Source organism: Meriones unguiculatus, chromosome 2, assembly GCF_030254825.1.
Source record: "Meriones unguiculatus strain TT.TT164.6M chromosome 2, Bangor_MerUng_6.1, whole genome shotgun sequence".
Classification (NCBI taxonomy): Eukaryota; Metazoa; Chordata; class Mammalia; order Rodentia; family Muridae; genus Meriones; species Meriones unguiculatus.
The window spans coordinates 123,921,891-123,949,737 of NC_083350.1; the positions used below are offsets into that span (position 1 = coordinate 123,921,891).

The 27,847-nt window shown below is 42.8% G+C and overlaps 1 protein-coding gene across 4 annotated transcripts in view; it reads right to left on the reverse strand.

Annotated features, from left to right (window-relative positions):
* The window catches only part of Tph2 (tryptophan hydroxylase 2), a 98,652-nt gene that overhangs the window by 56,290 nt on the left and 14,515 nt on the right, over nucleotides 1-27,847 (reverse strand). For all 4 annotated transcript variants that reach the window (XM_021648540.2, XM_060378070.1, XM_060378069.1 and 1 more), the window contains exons 6-7: nucleotides 9,658-9,854; nucleotides 3,968-4,103 (exon numbers count right to left, since the gene is read on the reverse strand). In XM_021648540.2, the coding sequence (XP_021504215.1) occupies nucleotides 3,968-4,103; nucleotides 9,658-9,854 (333 nt within the window). The remainder of the gene's footprint in view (nucleotides 1-3,967; nucleotides 4,104-9,657; nucleotides 9,855-27,847) is intronic.

A 27,847-nucleotide genomic window follows, 5' to 3' on the forward strand; every position in this document is an offset into this window, starting at 1 on the left:
ATAACACGTAAAATTAATAACATGAAAGTATATAAAGCAGAAAGTATATGAGCAAGCCAAAAACGTGTTTGAAAATTGTGTTGAAAGTTGAGATAGAAAAATACACCTTACCCAGCCTGGAAGTGAAAATAGTCTTTTTTTTTTCTTCTTTTTTCTTTTTTTTTTTTTTTTTTTTTTTTTCAGATAATGTCTTTCTGTTGCTTTCATTCCCATTTCTACCTGGACCTTCACAGCTCACCTTTGTCTCATTAGTGCTCCCTCCGCCACCACAGTTCAACAATTGAGGCTGTAATTTGGAGGCAGAGAACAGGCACCACACACAGGAGCTGAGCTGAACCTCACAAATTGGAGAATCTGCCCTCTTGATGGTTTTCAATTGAGAAAATGGGATTTCATTATAAAGAGAATGCCTGTGAAAGTTGTTGGGCAGGAAAGGGCACTTCTAGTACAGTGTTTTATGGGTTCAAGCCACGTGTCTAAGAAGAGACTGAATTTTCTGATCCTCGATGATTAAGAAAATGTCTACAGAGAATTTATTCTGCATAGCAGGTTTCTGGAAGGATAAATAGAAACCAGTAACCAGAGTGGCCAATGGAGAGGGGTGAATCAGGTTCAAGAGGAAGAGAAGGAACTCACTGTTTGCAGTATACCCTTTGAATTCTGAGCCCTATGTGTGTATCAGTTTTTTATGAACTAATAATTCTTAAACAAAAATATTATTAAAATTAAGACTAAGGATATAGATTAATCCTTAACGTCTAAGCATTAGGATCCCAAGGTAGATGATACTGAGGAGAAACAACATTCAGGCTCATCCTTTGCACATACACAGCTACACATACCCACAAACATGCACATACACACACGTAGACTACACAACTGAAAACCAAGTTGATAAAAGCAACCGCAAATTTGTGAATCACCAGTTTCTATACTGTGACTCCATCTCCTCTTGCCTGTGTGTCCACGGGACTCCTGTAATTAAAAAGGAAAGTCCTACAGAAGTCAGAAAAGACAGAAGTGAAACAGTGTCTCCCAGGCATGACAGAACTCTTGCACTCATGAGCTCATGGTGCCTGTGGTTATATGTACAAAGTCAAGCCAATCAGCATTCTCGCATGGCATGGGGGAAGGAGTTCATAAATCAGCTTCAGTTAATAGGGGAGTCGGTTTTCCTTATGGGTGTAGCCTCCAATATATCAATCATGCTCTGGTGGATAGCCCCCAGACATAGGAATATCTGGGCAGTACAAATTAGGCTGTAGGTTACAAAGCCAGAGAAGAAACAAAGTTAGGGAGATAAAAGGTTGGGGATGGTTTGGGGGGAAGTTGTGGGGACAAGTGGGGGTGAGTATGATCGAGATACATTGAACGAAATCTTCAAATAAGTTTAAAAAATTCAAGTTCTCAATTTTTATAGTACAGTCTTCAAATTCACTTCTGAACTCCAGAACTAAGGTTTCCCTTATTAGGAAATCCCAACCCTAAGCACCTCAAAGACAGCATATTTCAACCCAAATTTTCCTTATTTCCTCTTCCCCCAAAACTTGGTCTTCTTTCAGTATTCTTTGTAATTACTAAGAATAACAAACAGTTTGCGTTCTCAACTAAAACCATTACTTTAGGGGGGCCCTCCCTCTCTTTGTCGTTAACTACAGTCACAAACCCTTTTCTGTGCAGTTAAGAGAACATCAAACAGACCCCCTCTTGCACTATGACTTTGTCTAGCTCAACACCTGTTTTGATGCAAGCAGCCTAGCTAACTTTCCATCATTATTACCCTCCACAATTCTGCAGCCCCAGTCATCTTTCTCAAATACAAATGCCTGGCCATGCTTCAGAACCTTGGATAGTTCCCCAGTGCCTCCCAAAGGCCAAGGCCTGTTTGTCCTACAATGACAAATGACTGAAATGTGTTCTGATGATTTCTGCTCTAATCTAAGTTGTGCCCTAGCCACCCTGGTCTATGAAACCTGCTTCCTGGTACCTTCTCCATGCTCCACAACTTTGTGTTTTCTCTGCCCTTGGCTTGGAAACCTTTCTTTTCTCTTTCTACCAGACCTTGTCCTAAAATGAGCTCTTTGCTCACCATTCCCGATTTCTACTCTGGTTCTATCTTTTCTGAATAACTCTGTCCTCAGACCCAGAAGTGCCTAAACAGGCACTTTTCTGATTATTCGTGCTTCTGTCTCCCCTGCCAGAATGTCAACAGCTTAAAAAAAAAAAAGAAAGAAACTACTATATTTCATTAATCTTTAAATCGGCTGTACCTCCCTACTAACACTGCACATAAATATTGCTGAATGAATTGACAGAAATTACTTTAGTAAAAATGTAAGACATTATCCTCAAATTTTACAGACTTCCATGGCTAAAATCTCATTTCTAGCCCTCTCTTTCTGCACACCTATTGGCACGCTATCGCTGGTCTCGGGAGGGCCAGTTATTCAAAGAGAGCTAACAAAGTGCCTGCTATTTGTAAACAGGGCCATTTGTAAACCCTCTGGGCTAGATTTAGAGATTGCCTTTCTAACTCTGACAGTGCTCCTTTGAGCACTCCACTCTAAGAAGCATTTCTTTTCCAAATGTCTGGAGTCCTATAAGTAACCTTTGTTTACCCTAAAACACTTTCAGAGAAGCTGAACAGAGCTTTAAAAAAAAAATGTAGTGACCCTACAGGGACCTACCTGGCCAGCGGCTCGTACCAGCCTAGGAGGGGGTTGGGGGTTCCAGAGGTTCAGCTCTAACCCCTGCAAACCTGCAGAGCTACCAGCCACTTAACTGCTTGAACCTCCGGGGCTCTCTGCTCCCCAGTGAAGACCTTGGCAGCCCATTAATCATGCGCTTATTCAGGTAAAACAGCATCATAAGCAAAGTGATAACTTGAGTGCCTTGAAGGACAGTGGGCAAGAAATTAGCCTAAGATTGGGGTGAAGTGTTCCTCTGAATGAGCCCAGGGAGGCAGACCACCATGGCAGCTCCCAGCCTCAGGGTCTTTCCTGCCCTGCTCCTCTGGCTTGGAGTTTTCTACCCTGAAATTTTTACATTCATATCTCTGCTCTAATGTCATTTGCCAAAGGGGTATCCTGGGGACCCAAAAGGCAAAAGGTAAAACAATTGATTCTCCGTATCCTCCTGCTCCTCTGTCTGCTTTCACAATATCAACCAGCACTCCTTGGTGCTACTGACACCTACTACCAGTCAGTTTACAAACTATCCATTGCTCCCCATCCTCATCAGCTCAGGGCAGCAGGACACTCTCTCGTTCCCAAACTACCCAAACATATAGGTGTTTCCCAATAAACATTACACTTTTAAGTATCTCAAGTAGAATACTGGGCATCTGGCACTTGTAGATTGTACAATCTCATATGTGGCAAGACTGTTAAACATGTAGGGTTCACGGTCCCCACTCCCATCCCCCCTGCCCACCATGACTTCCTTATGCGAAACAACCTTATGGCTTCTCTGTCTACTCTTGCCCTCCCATTGGTGAGGAGAGAATGGATACAGGAGCCATAAGATCAGTTTGAGAAAAGCTGACAGGTGAAGAAGAATCACACACTTCATTGCTATCTGGAAGTGATGAATGGTGGGAGAACATTCGAGAAGCTAAGACTGCAGACAGAGAATAACATAGAATTCTGAGTTTGAGAATGATTTTAAAAAAAAAGTGAGAGAAGAGCTTATACTGTGATGACCCTCAACCTCCTGAACCCAAGGGGATCCTGCTAACAAGAGGCATGTGTGTCCTGGCTGAAACTATTTAAAGTAAGATAGATGATCCAAGCTAGAATAGCAGAGTCCCGAGGTCCCAGCTAAAGATGTTGATCTTACAGCCTGTTCTCCCCTCTTCCCACAAGCGCTGTGGTTCTCACTGCTGAGAAGATGATATCAAGTCAAGTAAACATTGACCGTCTTACAGTGCACTGACCTCCATGCATCTAGCAATGAACAAATTACTCACGGTTCTGGGGTGTAGAGGGGGTCAGAGCCATGCCGCACATACTGGGTACAGTGGAACACTCTATAGGCAAGGCCAGCCAGGAAGTCTCTTGGGCTCAGGTACCCAGCCACTGGTCTCACAGTGAAGCCAGACCGCTCTAAAGAGACAAGAGAAAAAAGATCCAACTAGATTCGAACCTCAGGACCTTAGGGCCCACACATGGGTTGTTAGCATAAAGATTTTCATTGTTGTTTTTCTTTTTTTTAATTAAATTTTCACTTTTTAAATATTAGTTACAGTTTATTAACTTTGTATCCCAGATGTAGCCCCCTCTCTCATTCCCTCCCAATCCCACCCTCCCTCATCTCCTCCACTGATAGGGGAGGTCCTCCTCCCCTTCCATCTGACCCTAGCTCATTAACCATTTCTGACACTTGCTGTGCATGCCTTTATCCACTGACAAAAGTCTTTGGCAATGACAATCATTAAATAATGCCCCCATATAAGATGAAATTTTAGGGTCCCAATTATTTGCAAGGATGTTCCAGAGACAAAGTCATCCAGGCTCTAAAGCTCCTGACAAATGAATGACATCTGTTAACAGACATCACATTTGTGGACTCTGGTGACTAGAATATGCTCACAAATGATGGTTTCCAGGGGAACAAGATGTTCACTCCAAAGGAAGGGTAAGGATATATTTAGGGATTTAAATTAAGGAGCCAAATTAGGATGAGAAACCTGAAATCTGTAGGAGGAGATTACAGCCTAGACTGATGCTTACTACATGCTCCTAACGTCTCCCCCTGCGGATCCACGCTGCGTGCCAGCGTTGAGCAGCACAAGCTTTAGCGACCTCACCACTAGTGTCCTGGAATCATCTCCTTCGTGGTTTCTGTGTAAGTACCTACTAACGTCATCCAACGCCATTGCTCTTTGTGCTATGGCACGGTTCACTGTGATGGGAAAAAGTCCTGAGGCAGCGCACACTATACTGCTTTACAGTAGGAAGAACGAAAATGAGAAAACAATAAAATCTGAAGTTACCATCAGCTAAATGAATCTACAACTCATCAGTGGCCTCAATTTTATAATATATATATACATAGTGTTTCAGTATTTTAAAGTGGTTATTTTATATTAACTGTCCTCATGTTGGAAGTATGGTTGTTTTTAGTAAAAATATATGTGTTTAAAATGTAAAGCATTTTTTCATTTGTTTTTTTTTAATTTATTCTTCTCTCCTATATTATATTCTGACCACAGTTTTCCTCTCTCACTCCCCTCCCTTCATATTTTCTTTTCCCCCATCCATCCACTCCTCCTTCATTTCCCTTCAGAAAAGAGCAGGCCTCCTAAGGCTATCAATCAAACATGACATATTAAGTTTATCAAGTTACAGTAAGATTAGGCACACCCTCATATCAAGGCTGGACAAGACAACCCAGGAGGATGAAAAGGGTCACAAAAGCAGGTAAATTAGGCAAACATAGCCTTGCCCCTGCTCCCCGCTTCCACTGTTAGGAGTCCCACAAGAACAGCAAGTTACACAACCAGAACATACATGCAAAGGGCCTGGCGCAGCCCCATACAGGCTCCCTGATTGTTCAGTCTCCGTGAGCCCCTCTGAGCCCTGGTTAGTTGATTCTGTGGGCAGTTTTCTTGTGGTATCCTTGACTCCTCTGGCTCCTACAATCCATCCTTCCCCTCTTCCACAGGATTCTCTGAGCTCTACTTAATGGTAAAACATGCTTCTATAGACACATACACAGTCAAATGACTGCCAAAGTTAACCTAATATACCCATCTCTGCATAGCTCCATATGTGGGAAGAGCACCATAAAAATCTACTCTTGGCATTATATAACACGGTGTGCCCAGCCATAATCACCCAGCTACAAGTCAGATCTCTAGACATTGTACATGGCTGCAACTCTGTACCCTTTGACTAATGTCTCCCGTGCCCCCACCTGGGTAACCACTGATCTATGGTCCGGTTCTGTGTACTCCACGGTTTTAGCTGCCATGCACAATGGGGCCATCTATTCTTCATCTTTCTGGCTTTGGGTTAGCTCTCTCAGCAGAGCGCCCAGGAGGGTTCACTGTGATGGAGCCACCATAGATTCAAATGTTCATTGCTTGCCTCCCAACATTCTCACTGTTCTACGAGAAAACCCTCAGGCAACCAAAACGATGTTTGTAAACCTCCCTGACTGGCCAATACAAAATGCCTACACCTGGGTTGGGCAGAAGTGAGGTAGGCAAAGCTGATATTCACCAGCTTGGAAGACAGAAGGATTATGAGAGAGAGGAGGAAGGAGAAAGGACAGGAGAGGAGGAAGAAGCAGAGTCACCATGAAGTAAGCATGAACTAGGAGCATGTGGCCAGAGGGAGCTTGCTCTGGGGGTCAGCGATTGAAGAGAAGCAGCCCCAGATGGAAAACATGCACAAGTGTTTATGGGAATTGTGGATGGGAAGTAGCCCAGATAGGAAGGGTTAAAGCAAGTGGCATGGGATGTGAGGCTGAGAGATAACAAGGTAGCTTAGGGGGTTATCTTCTGCACAGCCCCAGTGTACAGGCAAACTAAAAATCAAACAGGTGTCTGTGTTATATATTTATAGAATGTAGGAGTAAATAATAACCTCCATAATAATTACACATATTAATAGTAAATATTAATATATTAATAGCCTTTCTACAACAGCTTAACCCTGTACAGGCAAGCACTGTACAGGCTCCCATTCTGAATTTTTCACTAGGAGAGTATCACCTCAGTATGGTAGAAAAGAAAACAAGAGACAAGGCCATCTAAGTTTATAAAACAAGTCCATCCCGGGATTTCTGGTACCAACATGGAAATAACACTATTCTCAGGCCTCCCTGGAGCCATAATTTTAGCACCGTTATATTTACGTCAAGATTTTCCACCTTAGATTTTTTTTCCCCTGAGTATCAAAAAGATAAGTGTATTTTCTTCTTCTCTTAAGCATATCCTACATGTGGGGCATAAGTTGGTATACTGAGGAAAATTGTTTTATTTTAATAGTTTTGTACTTTTTTCATGTAAACTAGAAAAAAATATATTTTGACATTAAGAACTTTGTAGATTTTTTTGGTTTAGAAGTTTCTGCTTTATATAAATGAGGTCTTTTTTTTTAATGAGTCAATTAAAAGACATTAAAATCCATGCACTTGAAATTGCTTTGTTTCTGCTGTGTGCCAGTGAGTGAGTGATTCAATCTGAACTCTGTGCTGACTCACATGAAAATAGCAACCTGCGAGAAAAATATGGCACGAATTGTGAGATAATATTCTTATGACTAAGAATGAAAAACAAGATAGCAAAATGTGAATCCTTTTTATGAGAAATGGTTCCCATTATAAACATGGATTACATGCATAGGTAGCAGAAATGTAAGCAGCAGGGTTTCTGGGAGAACAGTCTAGCTGAACCACAGCAGAACACACTATGCAACTAAGTGCTCATTAAGCAGTGCTGATCAGTGGCTTTCTATCTCTCCTCCTCAGTAACAAATGCAGTGCAGTGGACAATGCTCATATTCAGGCTTCTCCTCCACAGTCGGGGACAGCTGGGGCTCTCAGTGGCCCAGCTTTAAGGTTCTTATGCGTCCTGATCCACATGATATAGAATGAAAACGTAGGACAGAGTCATAATAGCTGTCATAAACCAGGAACCACAGAGGAGACAGGCTTTGTCTGAATCTTGAAGAATTCCAGGATAGAGTTTAAGCAAAAGTACAGAGAGCACACAGCAAGAGCAGATCATATGAGCAGGACAGTGCAGCAGAAGATGCTTACAGAGCTGGCTCAGCACCCTACAGGTTGAACAATTCATGCTTGTCCAAACCCAGCTCCTGAGCTACATCTGTGTGTCCTAGTTTTCAGTAGGTGGAAAGATATTAGTAACCCTGGAAGACATGAGACACCTCCCTCTCAGTCCACAGCCTATACACCAAGAACTAGAACAGCAGGAGTCTAATTTCTTATCAAAGGAATGGGATTTGAATCATCTCTCTGTTCCTGAGAGGAGATATGATGAGCCTAAACACACCAGGTCCTTAATAGATAACTGTCTAGCCTGGCTCAGGAGGCCTCCACCTTGTCAGATCTCTGCCTAGCAGGCAGCATTCTGATAAAGAACAAAGCCTCACACCAGTGTCCTCTCCTGTAAGAGTCTATCCAAACATGCCTGTCAATCACAACTTCCCACAGGAAACACTGTTTTTTCTAAGGAATTTGGAAATAATGTAAAACCTACCTAAAACACACATTGAAACATTGGTCCCTTTGGTCATTATCCATTCCCACCCCTTGAAGGTGTACTTGACTTTACTGTGTAATAAATTCTGTTTTCTATACTATTCTTTATATCTACTATATGAATTATTTTGATGGATATCATATTTGCCAGAGAAAAGGGAGGAGTTGAAACTGATATCCTGTTGATAGCAAAGGGAGGGTAGTTTTGTACTTTTTAATGTACTCATTAAAATGACTGTGTAAATGCCCACATAATTCCCTTGATTTTTTTTTTCATCTTAGACCACAAAACTAAAATGATTTAACAATCTAGCCTTACCCTTAAGACCTTCGTCAATCCCAGGTTTGTTTCTTTGTTTTTAAGTAGAGGGAGCCACGGAGAGTGTCTAAATGAGTATGTGGGGAGAGGGGAAGTAGTATTTTAGATGTTTCAGACAGGGATATTTGTGTGGAAGTGATGGGCAGGATAGTAAATGGGGGTGGGGGAAGCTTAGGAACTGAGGTGGCAAAATGGTGGAAACCTTAATGCGGGTAGTAGACGTGGAATGAAAGAAAAAGCCAGACATGTAGAGCACCGTGAAGCTAGGAGTGGCAGTCTGGCAGATTCCAGGTAGAAACGACAATGAAAGGCTACACAGACATAACAGCTCTCCACCGATACCCACACCCTAATCACCTCGAGTCTGCAAATGTTGTCTAATTTGGAAAAATAAACATTAGAGATGTGCTCTAATAGTGGTTCTTAAGATGAGGCTATTATCCCAGATTGTCCAGCTGGGGATTTAAAAATCACAGAGGTCTTTATAAGAAGGAAACAGGAGCAGAGTGAGTTCCAGGACAGCCAAGGCTACACAGAGAAAACCTGTCTCAAAAAAAAAAGGTTGGTTTGTTTTTTGTTTTTTGTTTTTTGGGGGGGGGTGATGAAAAGGAAGCAGGAGGGTGAGCTAGAAAAAGTCAAGGTGACGATGGAAGTAAAAGGCTAGAGTGGTTTAAAGAAGCAGCCACGGGCCAAGCAGCACAGGTAAACTCCAACAGCTGAAGAGGGCAGGGGAGCAGAAGCCCCATGAGAAACACCTTCAACACCTTGATCACAGACTTTTGATTTCTAGTACTAAGTATGAGTAATAGTTTGTGTTCAGACGATACTCAGAGCTGGCATTCTTTGCAGGTGTCCTTTGAGACTTACTAGTTATAACAGCAAGCCCCCAAAGAAAGGCCTCAGCAAGCCCATAACTGCATGAATAGCCAAATCCATTTCTCCACCCAAGCATCCATTCTGCGTCCCACTGGTAGTTCAGGTTGTTGGCTGGGCGCCCCTCTTCTAAACTCACCACTTTTCCCTTTTAGGAAAGGGCCTACTGGTGTGCCTTGTGTCTTTGAAAGCAAATGGGGATAGGGAACAGGGAAGGGCAGACTGCACTGTCTTACCTTTCAGGAACATGGAGACATCTTCGAGCTGAGGCACATTGTCTTCTCTATAGCCACAGTACTTGGTGAGCAGGGGGAAGTTTTTCAGGTACTCTCGGCAAGCATGAGTCGGGTAGAGTTTGGAGAGCTCCCGGAACACAATGCCCCAAGTTTTAGTTTCTTCTTCTGTGTACTCCACCCTGGGAATGGGCTGGCCACTAGGCAGGCAGGAAGAGAGACCAGTGAATCTAGCTTTAGACCACTAGGTTGAATAGTCTGACATTAATGCTAGGGGAGTCAAACACACACACACACACACACACACACACACACACGCACACACACACACACAGAGAGAGAGAGAGACAGAGAGACAGAGAGACAGAAAGACAAACAAACAACTAAGTGCCCAAAAGGATCCCATTAAGTACTGAAATAAAGGCTAATCTTCAACTTCATGTGTATACTTGGATCCTTCTAGGAACATAAATCCTCCTAGAAACTTGACAAGTCCTATGGTCTTTGTGTGTGTGTGTCTGTCTGTCTGTCTTTGGGGGGAGGAAAGAGTAGGATGCCTGTGTGGAGTGGCGCGCACACCCTGTGCGTACACATGCAGAATCCAGAAGCAGACCCTCAGTATCCTACTCTTTCCTTCTCTGCCTTATTCCTTTGAGGCAGCATCTCTCACTGAACCTGGAACTCAGTTTTCCAGCTAGGCAGGCTGATCACTCATCCCCAGCAGTCCTCCCCTCTCCCTCAGCACAACAAGTACTGAGGTTACAAGCATGCAGTCAGGTCCAGCTCATCACAAGGGTGCCGGAGATTAAGCCCAGGTCTTCATGCTTGTTCAACAAGTGCTCTTATGCACTGAGCCAGCTCCCCAGGTCCAAGGTTTATGTTCTTAAGCTGAGCGTTCTGTGTTGGAATAGGGTGGCTTGGGTGCAAAGTTCTTATGAGGGGCTCCTCTGCAGCCGCAAGACAACAGGAATAAATGGATGTCTTCTGTTGAAAATAAAATTGCTTCCTGAGTTTTCTTTCTTCCTCACCCAGACTCACCCCAATTTCCAAGTGTAATTTTCTGATTATTTGTTCAGTGACCAAACTGTCTGGCAAATACTAAGAGTTTATGATGAATTGAAAAGAGTTTTCATAAACTAGAAAATAAAAAGAATTTACTGTGGGTCAGACTAAAAGGGAGACATGTGAAGCCCTCTTACTGTGAGAAGAGTCTTAACGAAGTTCCCCAGAAAAGGTCCAGAAAGTAAACACTGTAAGCTTTTGGGTCACGTGATCTGTGTCACAATTCAGCTACAGTATTTCAAATGCAGCCATAGACGCTACTGATAGAGAAGATCTGGAAACTCCTCTTTGTGGACCCTTAAGCAACTGTGTGCTGGTAACTGCACTGGATTATTGACGGATTCGTTTTGGATCAGAGCAGTCATGCAACGCTGCCCGATGGAGGCTAAACAGGACTTGGAGCTCCCTGAAAAAAACTGTACCACGAAGTGTTGAGTTAACAGTAGGCAGCAGACATGGCTCCCAATGTCACCTGAGACCAGTAAGGTAAGGGAACCATTGCTGGGTACTTCTGCAAGCTTGAGTAAGGGGCTTGAATCTGAATTTAGCATCTGACTATAACATCTATCCTGAATCCAGGTGGATCTGTAATCCCAGTTACTTGGAAAGCTGAAGTAAAAGAAGGGAAATTCAAAGATAACCTGGGTACACAGAAACTTTCAGGCTAGCCTGTGTTACATAAAACCCTGTCCAAAAAAAAAAAAAAAACACGTGCATTTTGAATTAAGTTTGAGAAAACCTATTATGATATGCTTTAACAGCTAGCCCAGCATACCCCCAATGCCTACACTGACATCTGAACAGAAATTCTGTTCCTGCAGTTAGCAAAGTACACTCATATGCATGCACACACGCACACACACACACACCACCTAGCATTTCCAATGTAATCTACTAAGTGCAGGTGGTCACCACAGACACCCACCCTCAGACAGGATTGACCCTGCCACTCAGGTCACTACAGGGGCAGTGCACCATCAAGAAGTGGGGATCGTTCTGGACAATCCCTGAGGTCATAATGAAGAGGAATAGGATGATAAGAATGGGGCTTCCAAACAGATCTCCTGAGGCGGTGTTCCTGTCAAAATACATTCTGTTTACCATTCAAGTCCAAATGTAGTTCCTACTGCCTCCAAGTTGCTTTTTTTTTTAATTGAAATGTATGAGAAATGGGGGGGGGGATAACAGATACCAAAGAAAGAACTAGAAATTATCACGTACTTTCCCTAAGTATCAAGAGTAGGGCTTATGCAGACCAAATGAGAATTGGACTGGCCTTGTTTATGTTTGGCTGTTGACAACAAATAAAAAATTACAACCTGGCAAATATCTGCTGAGGAGATCAAGACTGTTGAGTCCTAATATCAGTGAATTTAGCACAAAAACCTGATATGGAAAAAGAAAAATAGAAAAGATTCAAGAAATAAATGTCCACGTGGGCTGCCTCTAGATCCAGAAATTCAGCTAAATCAATCTGAGGCTGGCAGGCCAATAAACCTAATAAGAGCTGTGCATGATCACAAGGCAGAAAAGCAATGAGGCCAAAACAATAAATGAAATATTGAAAAGCCATTTGAAAAGAATCGTTAGGTCAAACTTTTCCCTTCGGTATCAATCTGCAGACACGCAGCACTTCAAAGGCAAGCTGAGAGTAGCCAAGAGGGTACAAATGAAGAATAAGTGTGAATTAGGGCAGGAAGAGAGAACTGCACAGGTCTGTCGCTTGATGAATTTCCCGCAGCGCAATCTCGGGAATATGGATGGCTGCGGATATTGTCATCTGTTTCCGCATGCCTGCCCCACCGGGGGAGCTCATTCACCTGCTCTCTGAAGTGATGACTACTTAAAGGACTGCTGGTACCCCGAGCCCAGGTGAGGCACCCCTAGTCTTGAGGAGTGATTTCTCACACCACTTGGACCTCTGCTCTGGATAATTCTTTAAAGAATCTAAAACGTCATGAAAAAGAAAAGGCTAGTTTAATCCATTTCATACCTATTAAAAACGTTCAAAATATAGAAAGCATAAGAAACGTCCATTTTCTATATAGTTCCAACAAGTACATTGTAATATCTACTATTTGAGATGACTGTGTTCAAGACAGTCTTTTAAGGTTAAGCACTTGTTCATGAACTAATCCATTGACTAATGGGTTGAAATGACATGATTCTCACAATTCCATAGATGGATACTGTCATTAACCACATTTCATACATAAGAAAAATGAGACTCCAAGAGTTGAAAATCTTTGAGCCAGGCTTATTATCTGGCATAAAATGGTGGTCTTCTTTGATTTTCTTATACCTGTGAGATTAATGCACTCCAGACAGTAACTCATATCATATACCAAACCAAATTAGGGTGTTTAGGTATATATATAGGTATATGTTTAGGTATATGTATGCATATGAAAACATCATCTATATTCATGTCTGCAACATTAACATATGCATCCTTGTAGATCATTAAAGGCATTTTCACAAATTCCTTTAAGTTTCTTTCTGAGACTACAAGTAAGACTGGGTTCCCCAATAAATATGTAGTTGGGGCTCCACAAATAGAAAGCCGTCCATGTGGGTTTTTCAATTTTTTAAATTGTCATTCTTCTAATAACATATGGGTATTTGCCTGAATGTATGTATGTGCACCTCAAACACTGAGGAGGGCAGAAAAGGCTATCAGATGCCCTAAAGCTAATTTACAGACATTTGTGAGCTGTCATGAGGGTACAGGGTCCTCTAGAAGAGCAGTCAGTGTTCTTGGGCTCTGAACCATCTCTCCAAGCCCAAGTTTCTTTTAACACATTGAAACTTGACATTTGGAAAAACAAAAATAGTCATGAGAACAATCTAAATGTGTTGCTTTATCCCCCCCCCAGGGGGTTGCGCATGATTGTGGGTTTGGGTTTGTCTTGTTTAATAATTCCACCTGAGAAGAGTACCAGAGGGGTACCCTGACTTGGAGGTATGGGATATCACACATATCCATATATTATTATACTTTTATCAATGGGTACATGTTTATTCAGATGTTTTATGTATATGAGAGCTCTGTCTTCATGCACACCAGAAGAGACATCAGATCCCACCACAGATGTTTTTGAGTCACCATGTGGTAGCTGGGAATTGAACCTAGGACCTCTGGAAGAGCAGTCAAGTGCTCTTAACCATTGAGTCATCTCTCCAGCCCAATTAATGGGTACATGGTATGATGAGTGCATAACAGACTCTTACCTCAGCATCCTAGAACTCTGCTCTAGACTAGCAATAAAGTGACTTAAACACCCTACATTCTAGAGAGAACAGCCAGCATTTGAAGTCAGGCATTCCTTCTAGGTCTTCACCACCAACCAGCTCCCCACTACCACCCTGTTCACGAGACCACAGGCCTCACCTGCCAGTCTTATAGGGAATCGGAGATACTTAGGGTCATGAGAGGGCATCAATGCTTGATGGAAAGAGCAGGTTCTTCTCTCTTCCTTTTGTCAGGCCACTGCCTATAACCATTTCTAAAGACTGAGGGACTATCTCTGACATGAACTGATTGGCCTGCTCTACAATCACCTCCCCCTGATCGGGGGAGCAGCCTTACCAGGCCACAGAGGAAGACAATGCAACCACTGATGAGACCTAATAGACTACGATCAGAAGGAAGGAAAAGAAGACCTCCCCTACCAGTGGACTTGGGGAGGGACATGCGTGGAGAAGGTGGAGGGAGGAAGGGATTCAGAGGGAGGGAGCTACAGGGGGATACAAAGTGAATAAAGTGTAAGAAAATAAATAACGAATAAATAAATAAAATGACAAGCGTTAAGAAAGAAAGACTGGAAACTCCTGTAGATGAACCTTTTCCGAGCAGTGAGCCCCTCCCCCTACTATTACCAGTAGAGAGGAACTATGCCTGTGGCACCATTTGGAAGCCTGGAAACACGGTACTCTATGATAGGAAGGGAGGGGTCGCCCTCTTGTCATGTGTCCTCTGAAATGAAAGGCTAAGATGGATGCATAGCCTAATGCCCAGCAGAATATAACATTCACGGAGGAAGCTAAGAGAGCCTGCCCATTCAGTTCTCTTCTATTTGCTGCATACAGGAGACCCGACGGGGTGTCTTTACCCCTTGTGAAGAGGCACCACAGGGGCCAAGCAACGATGTGCCTGGTTCAGAGGAAAGATCAGGGATGTGAATGGTGATGAGGCCAAGGGAGCAGAGCATGTTGCCACATGCAAAGCTGCAAAGTGATGGATAAAGTGATGCTGCCCTCAGGAAGCGTCACACCAGCTCGGTGCAGAGACCAGCGCATCAATAGCCTTGCCAGAAAAAAAACCTGTTCCAATCAGAGTGACCATGGTCTGGAACTCACCCTGGAGATCCTAACGGTCATGTGAGAAGAACAAAACAAAGCAAAACTATGACAGCTTCCTCCTTCCTGCCTGACAGACACTACCACCAGAGGAACTAGAGTTGGAAAGAAAGGAGATATTTCAGAACCCTGGCTCAAAGATGCCTCTAAACCAATAAAATCCCACACATGTTTAATCCAAATAACTGTAGGAGAGAGAGGATGCTCTTTGAATCAAGCCTGAGATTAATCTTTTTTAAATGAACAGGACCAGGTCTTAAATACCCAAGTGAGACTCTCCTAATAATTGAAAATGACAGGAAATTAGATGTTGCTAAGAAACTTGCTTCTCTGCAGGAGAGCAGATCTCAACGTGATACAATTGAAAGCAGCGAATAGGAAAACAAAAGTATTTTCTGTTGGTATAAATCCCAATAATATGATACTCCTCAGCAAGCTAATTATACACAAATATTTAATTGGATATCTAGGGTGCCTCCTCCGTTTTCATAGAATAGGATTGTGGAATTCTCAACTACCAGTTATTACTCATGGCTTGCCAGGTCTCTAAAGAACAGCAGATGTGACTTCTGATAGCTCTTCGCCACTGCAGACGTTACATTCTTGTCACAGAATGACAAGCTATGGCTTCTTGAACATGGAGGAGACAAGACAAATAAAGGAGCTAGTGGCCATCGTGGCGATTTGGGTTTGACAGTAGGAAAAAGATGAAACTCAGATGACTCACTTTCTTTGGAAATCCTGACAGCTGCGGGAGGGGTCTGGTTTCTTGTGTGTTTAATCCCACTGGTGGGCTGAGGCGATGGGTCAGTCAGTAAAGTGGCCGCTATGCAAGCATGACGACTGGAGTCTAAATCTGAAGCACCCAGGTAAAAGCCAGGCAAGGTAGAGGGAACTACAACCTCAGTACTGAGGAAAGGGAGGACAGAGACAAGGCATGTCCCTGGAGCTCACTGGCCAGTTAGTCTGCACAAGGAGGGCTTTGGCAAGAGACCGTGTTTCAGAAAACTAAGTGGAGAATAATGAAGACATCTGACGCCAACCTCTGCCCTGCACATGCCTGCATCACACGTATACACACCCACACACAAAAAACACCCCGCCCACACAAGCACACAAACAACATACACATACGACATCCATACAAGCACACACATGCACTCACACATGCACACAAACACACACACATGCACAGACAAAACACACACGTTCAAGTTCACACATGCACACACCTGCACAAACACACATACATGCACACACAAAACTCCCACACAAACACACAAATATAGTCACTCTAGTAGATACCCACACAAAACACACCCATACAAACATGACGGTACACACAAAAAACAAAAAAACACACACATAGGCTTTCACGCATACACACACACACTCATATATACACATGAAAAAAATGGGTATCTGGGAATGAACACTTGGCTAGCATATACAAGACCCTGGATTCAGTCTCTATCACAGAAAAGACTGGAAGGAAAAGAGAGAGGGAGGGGTGAAAGGAAGAAAGAAGGAAGAGAAAAGAAAGAAATCCCACTCTTCCTGGAAACTAGGGGATAATTCTGGAAGTCCTACCTGTCTCTACAGAAAGAAAAGATTGAAAAAGGCACAGACAAACCAGGTGTGAGCAGGTACAGACAGAGCAATCTGTGCAAGTTCTGAGCTTGTTAGAGCAAAGCTGTTTACCAAATACATTTTGACACGGACATCTAGGGATTCACACCCACAGAGAACTGTGTGGAATCTTTTTACAGCCAGATCAATAAGCAACAAGGTCTTCATTTCACTTAACTGTTTGATCTTCTTCTCCAGCACAACAAAAAGCAATATATTTTTCTTACCCCCCCCTTTTTTTTTCTAACTTGGAGAATTTCAAAATATGTGTTTGAATGTAGTAATACTTCCAGGCCACCTCCTAAAGTCCTTGGGGCTAGAATTCCCAGTATAAGATGTCATTTCTACACCCATGTTATCTTATAGGCATGCTAGTGTGAAGAAACCATTTAGTTATTCAACGGTGGAAGAGAAGGCAGGCTGCCATTGATGGTATTTACATGGAGAGAGATGGCAAGACTGGATGAAACACAGCATAAATTGCATTCTTTGAAAACAGTTGAGTTTTCTCAGAAGCAACGGCCAAACAGAGCAGAGAGGAAACAGAGAATTGGTTAAGGAGACGGGCGAATCTGATTAAAAATAAAAAATAAAAATAAAAAACAGGCAAACAGAAAAGAATTCATTTTTCTATTTCATTTTATTACTATCCCTGAGGGTAGGACGTGTCTCACTTATTCAAGAGCTGTTTATCTACCTGGAATAGACTCTGCCTCTTATCTTTTCCTCATCTTCTCTCTCTTTCCCCACCTGAGCATGTCTCTCTTGATTGACACTACTACCTGGGGTTACAGAAGGAAAATGAGAAGACACAAAATGGAAAATGCATCAGCTTCAAAGCTCATTAGCAATTAGTTGTCCTCTAAGGGTGTAGAGGGACCTTTGGAGAAAGTTTACAGGAACTTCAAGGTTAGTTGTTTCCATCTCTGTTCTTCTTGACTCTGGAGAGGCATTTGCTACACTTTTCTGATGAACACAGCCTGATTATAGCATGATCTCCCGGGAGCCATCTCTAATGTAGCCCTTTCTTCCTTATCCAAGAAAACACGTGACAACATACAACAATGAGACTATCATTTCCTGATCTTATTATAATTGCCTGCTTTTGTTCAAATATAATTTTTAATTTGCCATTCATAATATCCACTTTTAATTGTTATTAAGCATTTGGTACACTTCTCAGAATCAAGGTGATGCCAGTATACAGACTTTTTGGTAGCTCCTGAAAATCTTTCCTGACAGCAGAGATCAATCATAACATTTTGTGAAATTGGATTGTCTGCATGCAGACAACTTAGGAAAGTACGGATACGCAATAATAAAATAGTTTGTGCATATGTCAGTAGGAAAAAATTGTTGGCAAAAAAAAAAACACCCTGTGTGAATTGGATGAAACCCATTAAGGTTTAGCCAAACAGAAAATACTATTTTTCATTTCAAGGATATATAAGTAATATCTGGGATTCTTTCATTTGGCAAAATTATACTTAAAGAATTCATGAGGTTAGAAAAATGGCTCAGCAGTAAAGAGCCCTTGATGCTCTTGAGGACCCAGGTTTGACTCCTAGCACCCATACTTGGCTATCCATAGTTCCAAGTTACAGAGATCCAACACCCTCTTCTGACCTCTATGGACACTGCATGCATATACACATATGTAAACAAGGCATTCACATATATAAAATAAAATAATAAAGAACTAGAGGGCAGATTATTAAGTGAAATAAGCCAAACACAGAGAAGTAAGAAGCTCATGTTCCCAGTCATATATGGAAGTTAAAAAAAAAAAAAGAGTCAACTTGAAAGCAAAGAAGCATTGATAAAGAGATAACAGATTTTATCAGTACACACAATATACGTTTGGAAAATCACACTGAGCCCAACTAATGTGTATAGTTAGCACATAATCAATAATTTTAAAATAATCTGTCTCTCATTAGAATATACGCTTCTAGCCAGGCAGGACTTACAGTGGAGGGAGGAAGACACCAACCTACCCACAAAACTTCACCCAAAATTTACCCTGCCTACAGGGTAAATATGTGTAAGAATAAAGATGGAGCAGAGATTGAGAGAATGGCCAATGGATAACTGGCCCAACCTGAGATCCATAGGAGAGAGCCAACCTCTGACACTCTTAATGATACTCTGCTATGCTTACAGAGAGGAACCTAGCACAGCTGTCCTTTGAGAGACTCCACCCAACAGCAGATGGAAACAGATGCTGAGACCCACAGCCAAACGTTAGGCAGAGCTCAGGGAGTCTTGTGGAAGAGTGGAAGGAAGGATAGAGAGAGCTGGAAGGGTCAAGTACACCACAAAAAGACCTAAAGAGTCAATTAACCTGTGCCCATGGGGGCATACAGAGAATGCAACACCAACCAAAGATCAGGCACCTAGGCCCGGGACACAAGTACTCCAACACAATTACATATGTAGCTAATGAGCAGCTAGATCTTCATGAGGGTTCCCTAGTAAGGGGAGTGGAGGCTGTCTCTGTTGCCTGTTCTTCCATCACTTCCCACTAGCTTTGCTGCCCTGTCTGGCCTCAGTGGAAGAGGATGCACTTAAAGGCAGCCTCTAAGGATAGGGAGGGGATAAAGGGAGAAGAGGGTGGGAGGATGGGACCGGGGGGATATTAGGGAGGGGGCTTCATTCAGGATATAAAGTGAATAAATAGATAAATAAATTTAATTAATAAAAAAAGAATATATGGCTCTTCAATGTAAGAATTTTTTATTTTCTTTGCTCATCTTAATTTCATTATTTGGTTTCTTAATAATTTCATAATTATTATTACGTGAATAATGTATTTACATTATTTCTGTCTCCTCCTCCTCCAACTCCAACAACATATATTTATAAACATGCATACACACACACACACACACACACACGATGATTCTGCTTAGTGTTTCTCGTGTGTGTGTGTGTGTGTGCATGCTTTCGTGTGTGTCTAAGGCTGTCTACTTGAGGTTAGTGGTTTGTTCATTATAGTTGTGCTTCAGAAAGTCGGGCAAATAAGTATCTGTCTTACCTCATTCTTGCCTCCTGTATTTTAAGCTATGGAAAACATTTAAGGTACTGGGATCCCATTAAACTTTCTGGTCAGTTCCAATTGTCCTTATGCACTCTTTACTTTTCATGCAATGGTTTCTTTTCCTGATTTTCTCAATACAGCTTCCCAGCCCCTGTCTGGAGACTGTCACCCAGACACTTGTAAGCATAATTTTCACCAGGAAAGGAAACAACATAGAAACCCAAAAAGAAATAAAAGTCTAAACATAATTAAATACAGAGATGCTTCACTGGCTAGGTAACCTGATGAACGAACATGCCAAAATATTTTCAAGGACATGGGACATAACAAGGTCTTCCGCTGAAGGAAACTGGTAAGTCCTTGCAGCACCTTAACCTCCAGCCAGGTTATGTCAGGATTCCTGTAGGCCCAAGCAGTGTGGCATCAGGTAACCAGAGGAGTGCAGAGGCATGAATGTTAGAGCCACACAGGGAATAAACAAAGGCACAGACATTTTCAACTAGCCCCTTAGGCCAGTCAGGTAAAGAGCATTTGTGATCACATATTTTATTTGCTTTTGCAAATGGGTTTTGCACACATGAATTTTCGTAAATGAGTCTATGGGCCCTAAGGAACTTTTATATGGTAGCAAACAAAATTGTTGGTTTTGTTTCATTCGAATTGTTAATATCGGTGCTTCCTTTACAAGAGACATAATGAAAATAAACCACTGCCCCTAAGGAGCCTGGGGAAAGGGAAGATTTAACTCCTGGAAATTGTGTGCTTTTATTTGGCCTGTCCACCATAGGACTGGGATCCATGCCGTTTTCTCACCTTGTAGAAAGTCCTTCTGACATTACAGAGGAGAGAATTTCATCTGCAAAAACTAGCATGGGGTTAAATATCAAGACTTAACTATGGACTTGGCACCCATCAATACACTCATGGTCGGTGTGCACACAGAAGTTAAGCCTAAAGATCACAACACAGGTAAGACATAAAAATTCCCAAGTCACCATCTCAGGCCACCACCTCAGACGACTAAAATGCAGATACCCAGAGCTAGATTCCCTTAGGGCTCTATAAAGCAATCTGCTTTGTCCTGTAATCAGGCTAGCAAAAAAAGAAACACTGTTGGCTTGCGGCCATGGCCCCATTTTTTTGGTAGTGGATGAAGGAGGATAGCTGATTTGACAGTTCATAGGCTTAACCAAGTTCATAATAGCAATCGTTCATCATCTGTCCATTTAACCAAAACAGTAACAATAATATGGCAGCTTGTTACACAGACATTGTTACATGCTCATTGTATAGGAAACTGACTATTAATATCGCCATTATATGGCTGAGAAAACTGAAGCCAAACAGTTCATATGTGGTACAGCAAAAGCTCAGAACTGGCAAACCATTCCTTCTCCCTCTCCTCCCCCCTCTCCTCCCCCCTCGCCTCCCCCCTCCACGCTTTCCCTTCCTCTTCTCTTCCCCTCCTCCTCCTCCTTATGTAGTCTTATGTAGTCCAGGCCAGTGTCAAACCCTTCCACAGCTGAGGATGAATTTCAATGTTGGATTCTCCTTCCTCCTCCTCCTCCTCCTCCATGCAGTTTATATGGTTCTGGGGCTCAAACCTCAGGCTCTGTATGTGGCACCCTACCAATGAAGCTCCGTCACCAGCCCCAAGGCTCACTCTTTTTTTAGATTTATTTAATTTTATGAATGTGTGTGTCCCTGAATATGTGTATATGCACCACATACGTACAGGTATGTGCAAGGACAGAAGAGGGCGTCAGCTCCTCTGGCACTGGAGTTGCAGGCGGTTGTGAGCTACCCAGTGTTGGTGCTGGGCATCAAACGTGAAGACCCCTGTCTTACTCAACATGCCTCAGTGCAAGGTGCGTATCCAGCAAGCACCCAGAACTGGGGTTTTAACTTTCTGCTTCCACGACTGCAGAACAGAAGACTGAAGAGGATGCTGTTTGAAAAGCACAGGGCCCACAACCTCGTACCTAATAGATACTCAGTGTAGCTCCCTCCCTCCCCCTAGGTATATAAAACGAATGAAATTTCATCACTTCCCTGCAGGGTTGGGAATAGGTCTGGAGATAACAAAACAGCCCCGTTCCATATAAATCCTTTCAACTCTTGGAGAGGACTGGTGGAGGTAATTTGAATCCTTCGTGTTCACAGAAATCATTTTAAAGTAAAAATATCCCTGCCTCTTCCTCTGTGAAACACATTAGGATGTGGTGCAGCCTCTGTCCCTGACAGTGAGTGAGACAGGACCACACTGAGCTAATGTTTTCCTCAGCTGTGAGAGCCATACTATAATCAGACAACATCCCACCGCGGCATTCACACACACACCTACAAACCCACCAAGCCCCCCCAAAAAAGTTGAAAAGCAAAACCTTTTTCCAAATCAATCACCCCTTTTGTCTCGCCTTGAAATTCTCAGGCTCCCTTCCTTTTTAGTCATTTAGCTAAACTTCAGGTAGTGGGAAATATTTGGCATGAAAATGATTCTCCCATAAAGCCTAGCATCGTTTAAATACTTGCAGGAACTGTGCATTTGAACTAGGCTGAGACTTCAGTGAAGGACAGACTTTTCACTCTGTGCCATGGGGAGTTTAAAAGCCCAGGTCATTTACTGGCAACCTCTCCTTACCCTCCGTGAGGTACCACTTAAGTCAAATGGAAGTTTTAAAAGGGGGGGGGGGGACGGGAATGGCCTGGTGGGCAAAGACATTTAGATTCCATGAAAAAAGCATTCTTGGGCCTCTAATGTGACCCTCCCTCAGAAACGAGCCTTGTCATCAGGGAAATGACCCCAGAACTACAAATATTTAGGTTTGTTCTACTTTTCAATTTACCGCTCCATTTCAGAGAAATTAAAGCATCAACGACTAGTGTTTATGCAGGAGGCAAAAGGACCCAAACAGCCACATATATCTCAGTTTCATTCAAAACCTGGGAAAGCAAATCAATGAAGGATAATGGAAAGGGATAAAATTAGCCCAGGCAGGGAAGAAACACATATTTGCTCTGAAGGTGACTCCCCCTCACCCCCACCCCAAAAAAAAAGAAAGAAGAAATGAAAAAAATAAAACATTTTTCTCACATCGAAGGATAGCCCACTACTCAGGAAATGACCATCTGTCAGTAAAATTTACAGAGAACATCATTACTTAAAGCTTGCAACCCCCAAATCAAGTTGGTCCCTGTTGAGAAAACTTAACCCTCCTTTCTGTTCTTCCCATCTTCTATCTGTTATGTTTCCAATTAAGATCCGCCTATCTAAAAATAGGTAAAGTGGCCCTCGTGACTCCGGTTAATGTATTCCTTTATGCTACGTTCTGACACCAAGCAAGGATCCATAAATCACGCCTCTTCTCGCATGAAATAAGAAATACTAGGGTCAACTGAAATTCCTGGAAAAGACGGAGAGGTGAAGCCACCCCGCTAATTGTTTTTTGTTTTTTGTTTTTTCTGCAAGTTGCAATAATTGCAGGTATCTCTTGGGAAAGACGCGGCATTGGTAACTCTCCAGCTCAGACACAAAGCTAAAGGGACAGAGCCACCTGGAAGGAGAAACCCCAGTATGCAGTGGGATCCGCAGTTCCTGAGGTAACCGTTGCAGGCCTAGACACTAATCCCTCTTCAAACTCTCTTCATCTTTCCTTTAGAAACTACTGACTGCCCCCTGCTGAATTGTGTGGTGAATGAGAGGATTTCAAACACCGGAGAAGGGAAAGGAAAAAGCGGCTTGTAAGTCCGCTATGTCCATCCCAGAACACAACGCTCTGTGTTTATGCGCCCGTTCAAGCACTGCCCGTATGACTGCGCTTCGATTTGAGGCCCCTTCCTTAGTATTTGGTGGTGCGGGTAAGGAGGAGGGAGCAGTGAAAACTTACCCTCTGCCCTGCTGCTGGTAGGAGGTTGGAATCACCGCACGGTGTGTTAGAGGAGAAACTTTCACCTCCCTCTCCCCAGGGGAGCTGAATGCCAAATTCACCCAAACTCAGTGCTGCCTGCTGGGCTTCTGATTGCATTTATCAGCTACGCCAGTCTCCATTTGGGGATGCTCTGTTTTAGGGTCTCTGTTTTACTGAGTGCTCGGATGCAGAGCAAATCACAGAGGGTGCCATTTTATAGATCAAAAAAGTCATGAAATAAATAGGATAGCAGCTAGAGAAGGAAAAACACACACGCACACACACACAGTAAATGACAAAACCCTGTCAATTGTTCCTGAAGCCTCACCCCAGCTGTCTTATTTCCATTCATTCTCTATTGCAGGAGGGTCGGCTTTGGGGTGGGAGGAGGAAAATGTCACAGTCTAAGATAGATGGGGAAAATCACTACAGAGGATTGGCTCACGGGCTAGAGCCAGATGTCTCCAACTCCCTACGAGAGACTGTGTAGCCTTGAAGTCACTGGGGCTGAATGGAACACTGACTGCATAAAAGCTTCAAGTGACTTAAATTAACGAGAACTGTGTTTCAGCTACGCTGAGACTTCTGTAGAGAAATGAATAACTTTTTAAAATGCCAGATCATTTGCTTCTGTTGGTGTTATTTTCAACGTGTAGCCAGGTCAAGTGGAAGCTGCCACAGACACTTCAAAAAAATGAAGGGGAAAAAAAAAGTGTGACTTTCCGGGCAAAGACAGACATTTAAACTCTACAAAATACTCCCCAAGAGGGCTGACCCCTCTCGGAAGCCATTCCAGACAGCCAGCATATGGCCCCAGCACTGCCAACACTCACTACTATTCAATTCAGCACTCCACTTCTGAGGAGTTAAAACATCAATGACGGTGCTTGGTCGGCCGATACGACCAGGCGTCTCTTCCTTGGTAAGTTTCTCGATCTCTCTGAACCTGAGTCCCCTCATCTTCAAAAAGAAGTGTAATGATGACATCTACCTCAAAGGCTACTTGAGAGGTTAGATGACAGAATATAAGTGGACGTGCTTGACACAGTGCCCAGCACTTGGTGGCAACTGAAGAGCAGGGAGCTGATTCCTGATCGTGTGTGCTGAAAAACCAACTATGATGAACATCTCCCCACCATTAGCCAGTCAGTAGAGAGTCCCAGGCCAAACCCTCCAACCTCTGGCCTAAGAGTTAAAAGAGTCAGTACTTCATATTGAAGAAGCAAGTTTTAGGTATATTTACAAGAAACCAAAACTTGTTTCCACATGCAAACACATTTTTTTTAATAAGCTCCAAATAATCTGGGGAACCTAGAGACTAAAGTTCCTTAATCAACCACTTCAAAAGGCCATTTGCCTGTTTTAGATGAGCCTTACAGTTGATTAGATGGAATCAAGGAACCATTATCAATTTGACACATGACAATAATAATAATAATCACAGATCCAATATTCCTTGAACTCTGTTAACAACTGATAGTTTCCTCCAATATACAAGATAGAGATCACACCCAGTTTTTAAAATAAGAGCACTGAGCCAAGAGATCACCACTCATGGCCACAGTGCCTGTAAGTGTTGGGTGGGAATTATGTACAGTTCCAAAGGACTCCACAGTCCACACTGAGAGCAAACTACCTCTGCTCTCTCCACGGTTCTTTCTGCCCATGGAGCCTCCTAATAATACATTAGCACCCACCATGGCAGAGCAACTACAGAAGGCTCTGATGAAATGGATTAAAAGTTAAATGTATGTGCTACCAACCCTCCCAAAAACGGTCCCCATAACCCACCCTCGAGCTTGATCTGTGAAAACTCAAAGAATCTTGCGAGAATGATGGCATATCACTCCCAAGACTACATTATAAAAGGGATTGTGGGACCAGGATGTGACTCAGCTAGGTGCTCGCTTACCCAGTAGCCCACGCTCCTAAATTCTATGCCCAGAAAGCATGTTGGCATGTGCCCATAATCCCAAGGAGGCGGCAGCAGGAGGTTTAAGATTTCAAGGCAAGGTTAAGGCAATTGTCATCACGCCAGACAACCTCAGTTTTGATCCCTGAGATCCACGTGGCAGAAGGAAAGAACTGGTTCCTATGAGTCGTCCTCTGACCTCCACACACACGCTACATGCTGTAGCACACCTAAGCCACACATAATAATTACAGATTTATAGCACAGGTACTACGAAGTAAATAAATATAATTTTTTTAATTAAAAAAGATCACCCTCAGCTACATAATAAGTTCAAGGCTAGCCTGGGCTTCATGAGACCCTATTAGTCTAAAGAAAATTGATAATAATAATTTTTAAAAGACATTACAAATTCTAAATTACTCTCTTTCTCTCTCTCAGAGCACTTGATTGGAGGGCTGTCAACAGCAATACCATGAAGATGTCCAGGAAGCCCAGTGGACAGGCCACATTGCAGGAACCTGAGGTCTCTAGCCAACTGCCCTATGGTAATCCTGCTGGAAGCAGAGCCTCCCACCCCACTAGGCTTTTAGATAACTGAAGCTCTGTCTAACTGGAACTCCTGATCTAGAACCATCCAGCTAAGCTGTTTCTTAATTCTTAGCACTTACACATCATGTAGGACAACAAATATCTGTTGTTTTAGGCTGCTAGAGTTGGGGGTGGGAGTGATTTGTCATTTATAAATAACTAATACAGTATTTTTTTAAAAATCACACAGAATTCAAGACATAAAGAAAACTTTAGTCAAGGGTAATAGAGAAAGAGAGAAAACAAAAAGGAATAAAAGGGTTTGTCACACTGAGGCTGACAAGAGGCAGCAAGACGCTGGTATCGGCAAGTCCTTCCATGGATTTCCTAAGTACTAATCTACATGTTGGTTTCATGTTAATTTGTCTAATCAGCTCAACAACCCTATAAAGCACCAGCAGAATTATTTCCACTTTGCAGAAATATCGCAAACAATGTGTCTAGACCAGTCATTAGATGAACAATAAATCTGGGATTCCATCTCAGATTTAAAAAAAAAGTAGGGAGGGCAAGAGACACAGTCAGTACCTCCAATTTGGTGCAGGTCTGTGTAAGCCCCATGACTTGGTTGGATTCTGAGATTATTGCAACGATGAGGTACACTAGACAGCAATGCCATGCTGTCTAGTGTTTCATTTAATCATCAAAATACTCCCAGGGGAGAGGCAGCAAAGAGTTTTTTAAATTTCCGCTTTACAGAGGAGAACATTTAAGCTAAGAAATGTAAGAAATCGGGCAGTGGTGGTGCACGCCTCTAATCCCAAATCTCAGGAGGCAAAGGCAGGTAGATCTTTGTGAGTTCAAGGCAAGCCTAGTCTACAGAGAGAACTCCATGATAGCCAAGGCTACAGAGAAAGAGCCTGTCTTTGGAAAAGGAAGGAAGGAAGGAAGGAAGGAAGGAAGGAAGGAAGGAAGGAAGGAAGGAAGGAAGGAAGGAAGGAGAGAGAGAAGAGATCACAAAGGTCCCAGAATTTGTTACCAAGAGTCTTACTGGGAAACGGGGCTGGGGATGCCAACCCTAAATTAATTCGGTCTGGAATTCTGATATGCTGAACCCCTCCTGCTAACCTTACCTGGGGACATCAGCTGTCCAGCAATTTACCTCTCAGATTTCTGGGGTGTGCATGGCGGGGGGAGTGCTAAAAATGAAACAGCCTGGGCATATATGTCACCTCAATCTCAACCAGGAGAAAATTACATTTATATCATGGCAGCATCACACGACTGTTGGAGATAAAGTTAAGCAAACAACAGTGGTATAATTAAAGTCAGAGCTTGAGGCCTCTTTCCAAGACAACAAAATTGAAATAACTACCACTACCCCACCAAAAATATGATTTAATTAAACATGCATGCACATTGTTGAGGAGTAATCATTAAACCAGCCTCCAAGGGGAAAAAATGTATTTGCTAGTTAATTTAAAAAAAAAAACTATATTACTGATTTCTTCCCCAATCTCACTCCCCCAACAGTTCAGTGTAAAAATGTCACCAGGTTAAAATATGAAGGTGCTGATGACAGAAAATCTGAAGGTTCAGATTCCCTGGGAGCTGCACCAACAAAGCCACCATTTTCTTCTTCCTCCAAGTGCCGTCTGCTCCCCCGCAGCCCCCAACCTCCCTCCCATTTCCTTGGAACTACAAGTCTCCGTTCCCATCATATCCTTGAGGGCCACCCCTCCCCTTTGACAC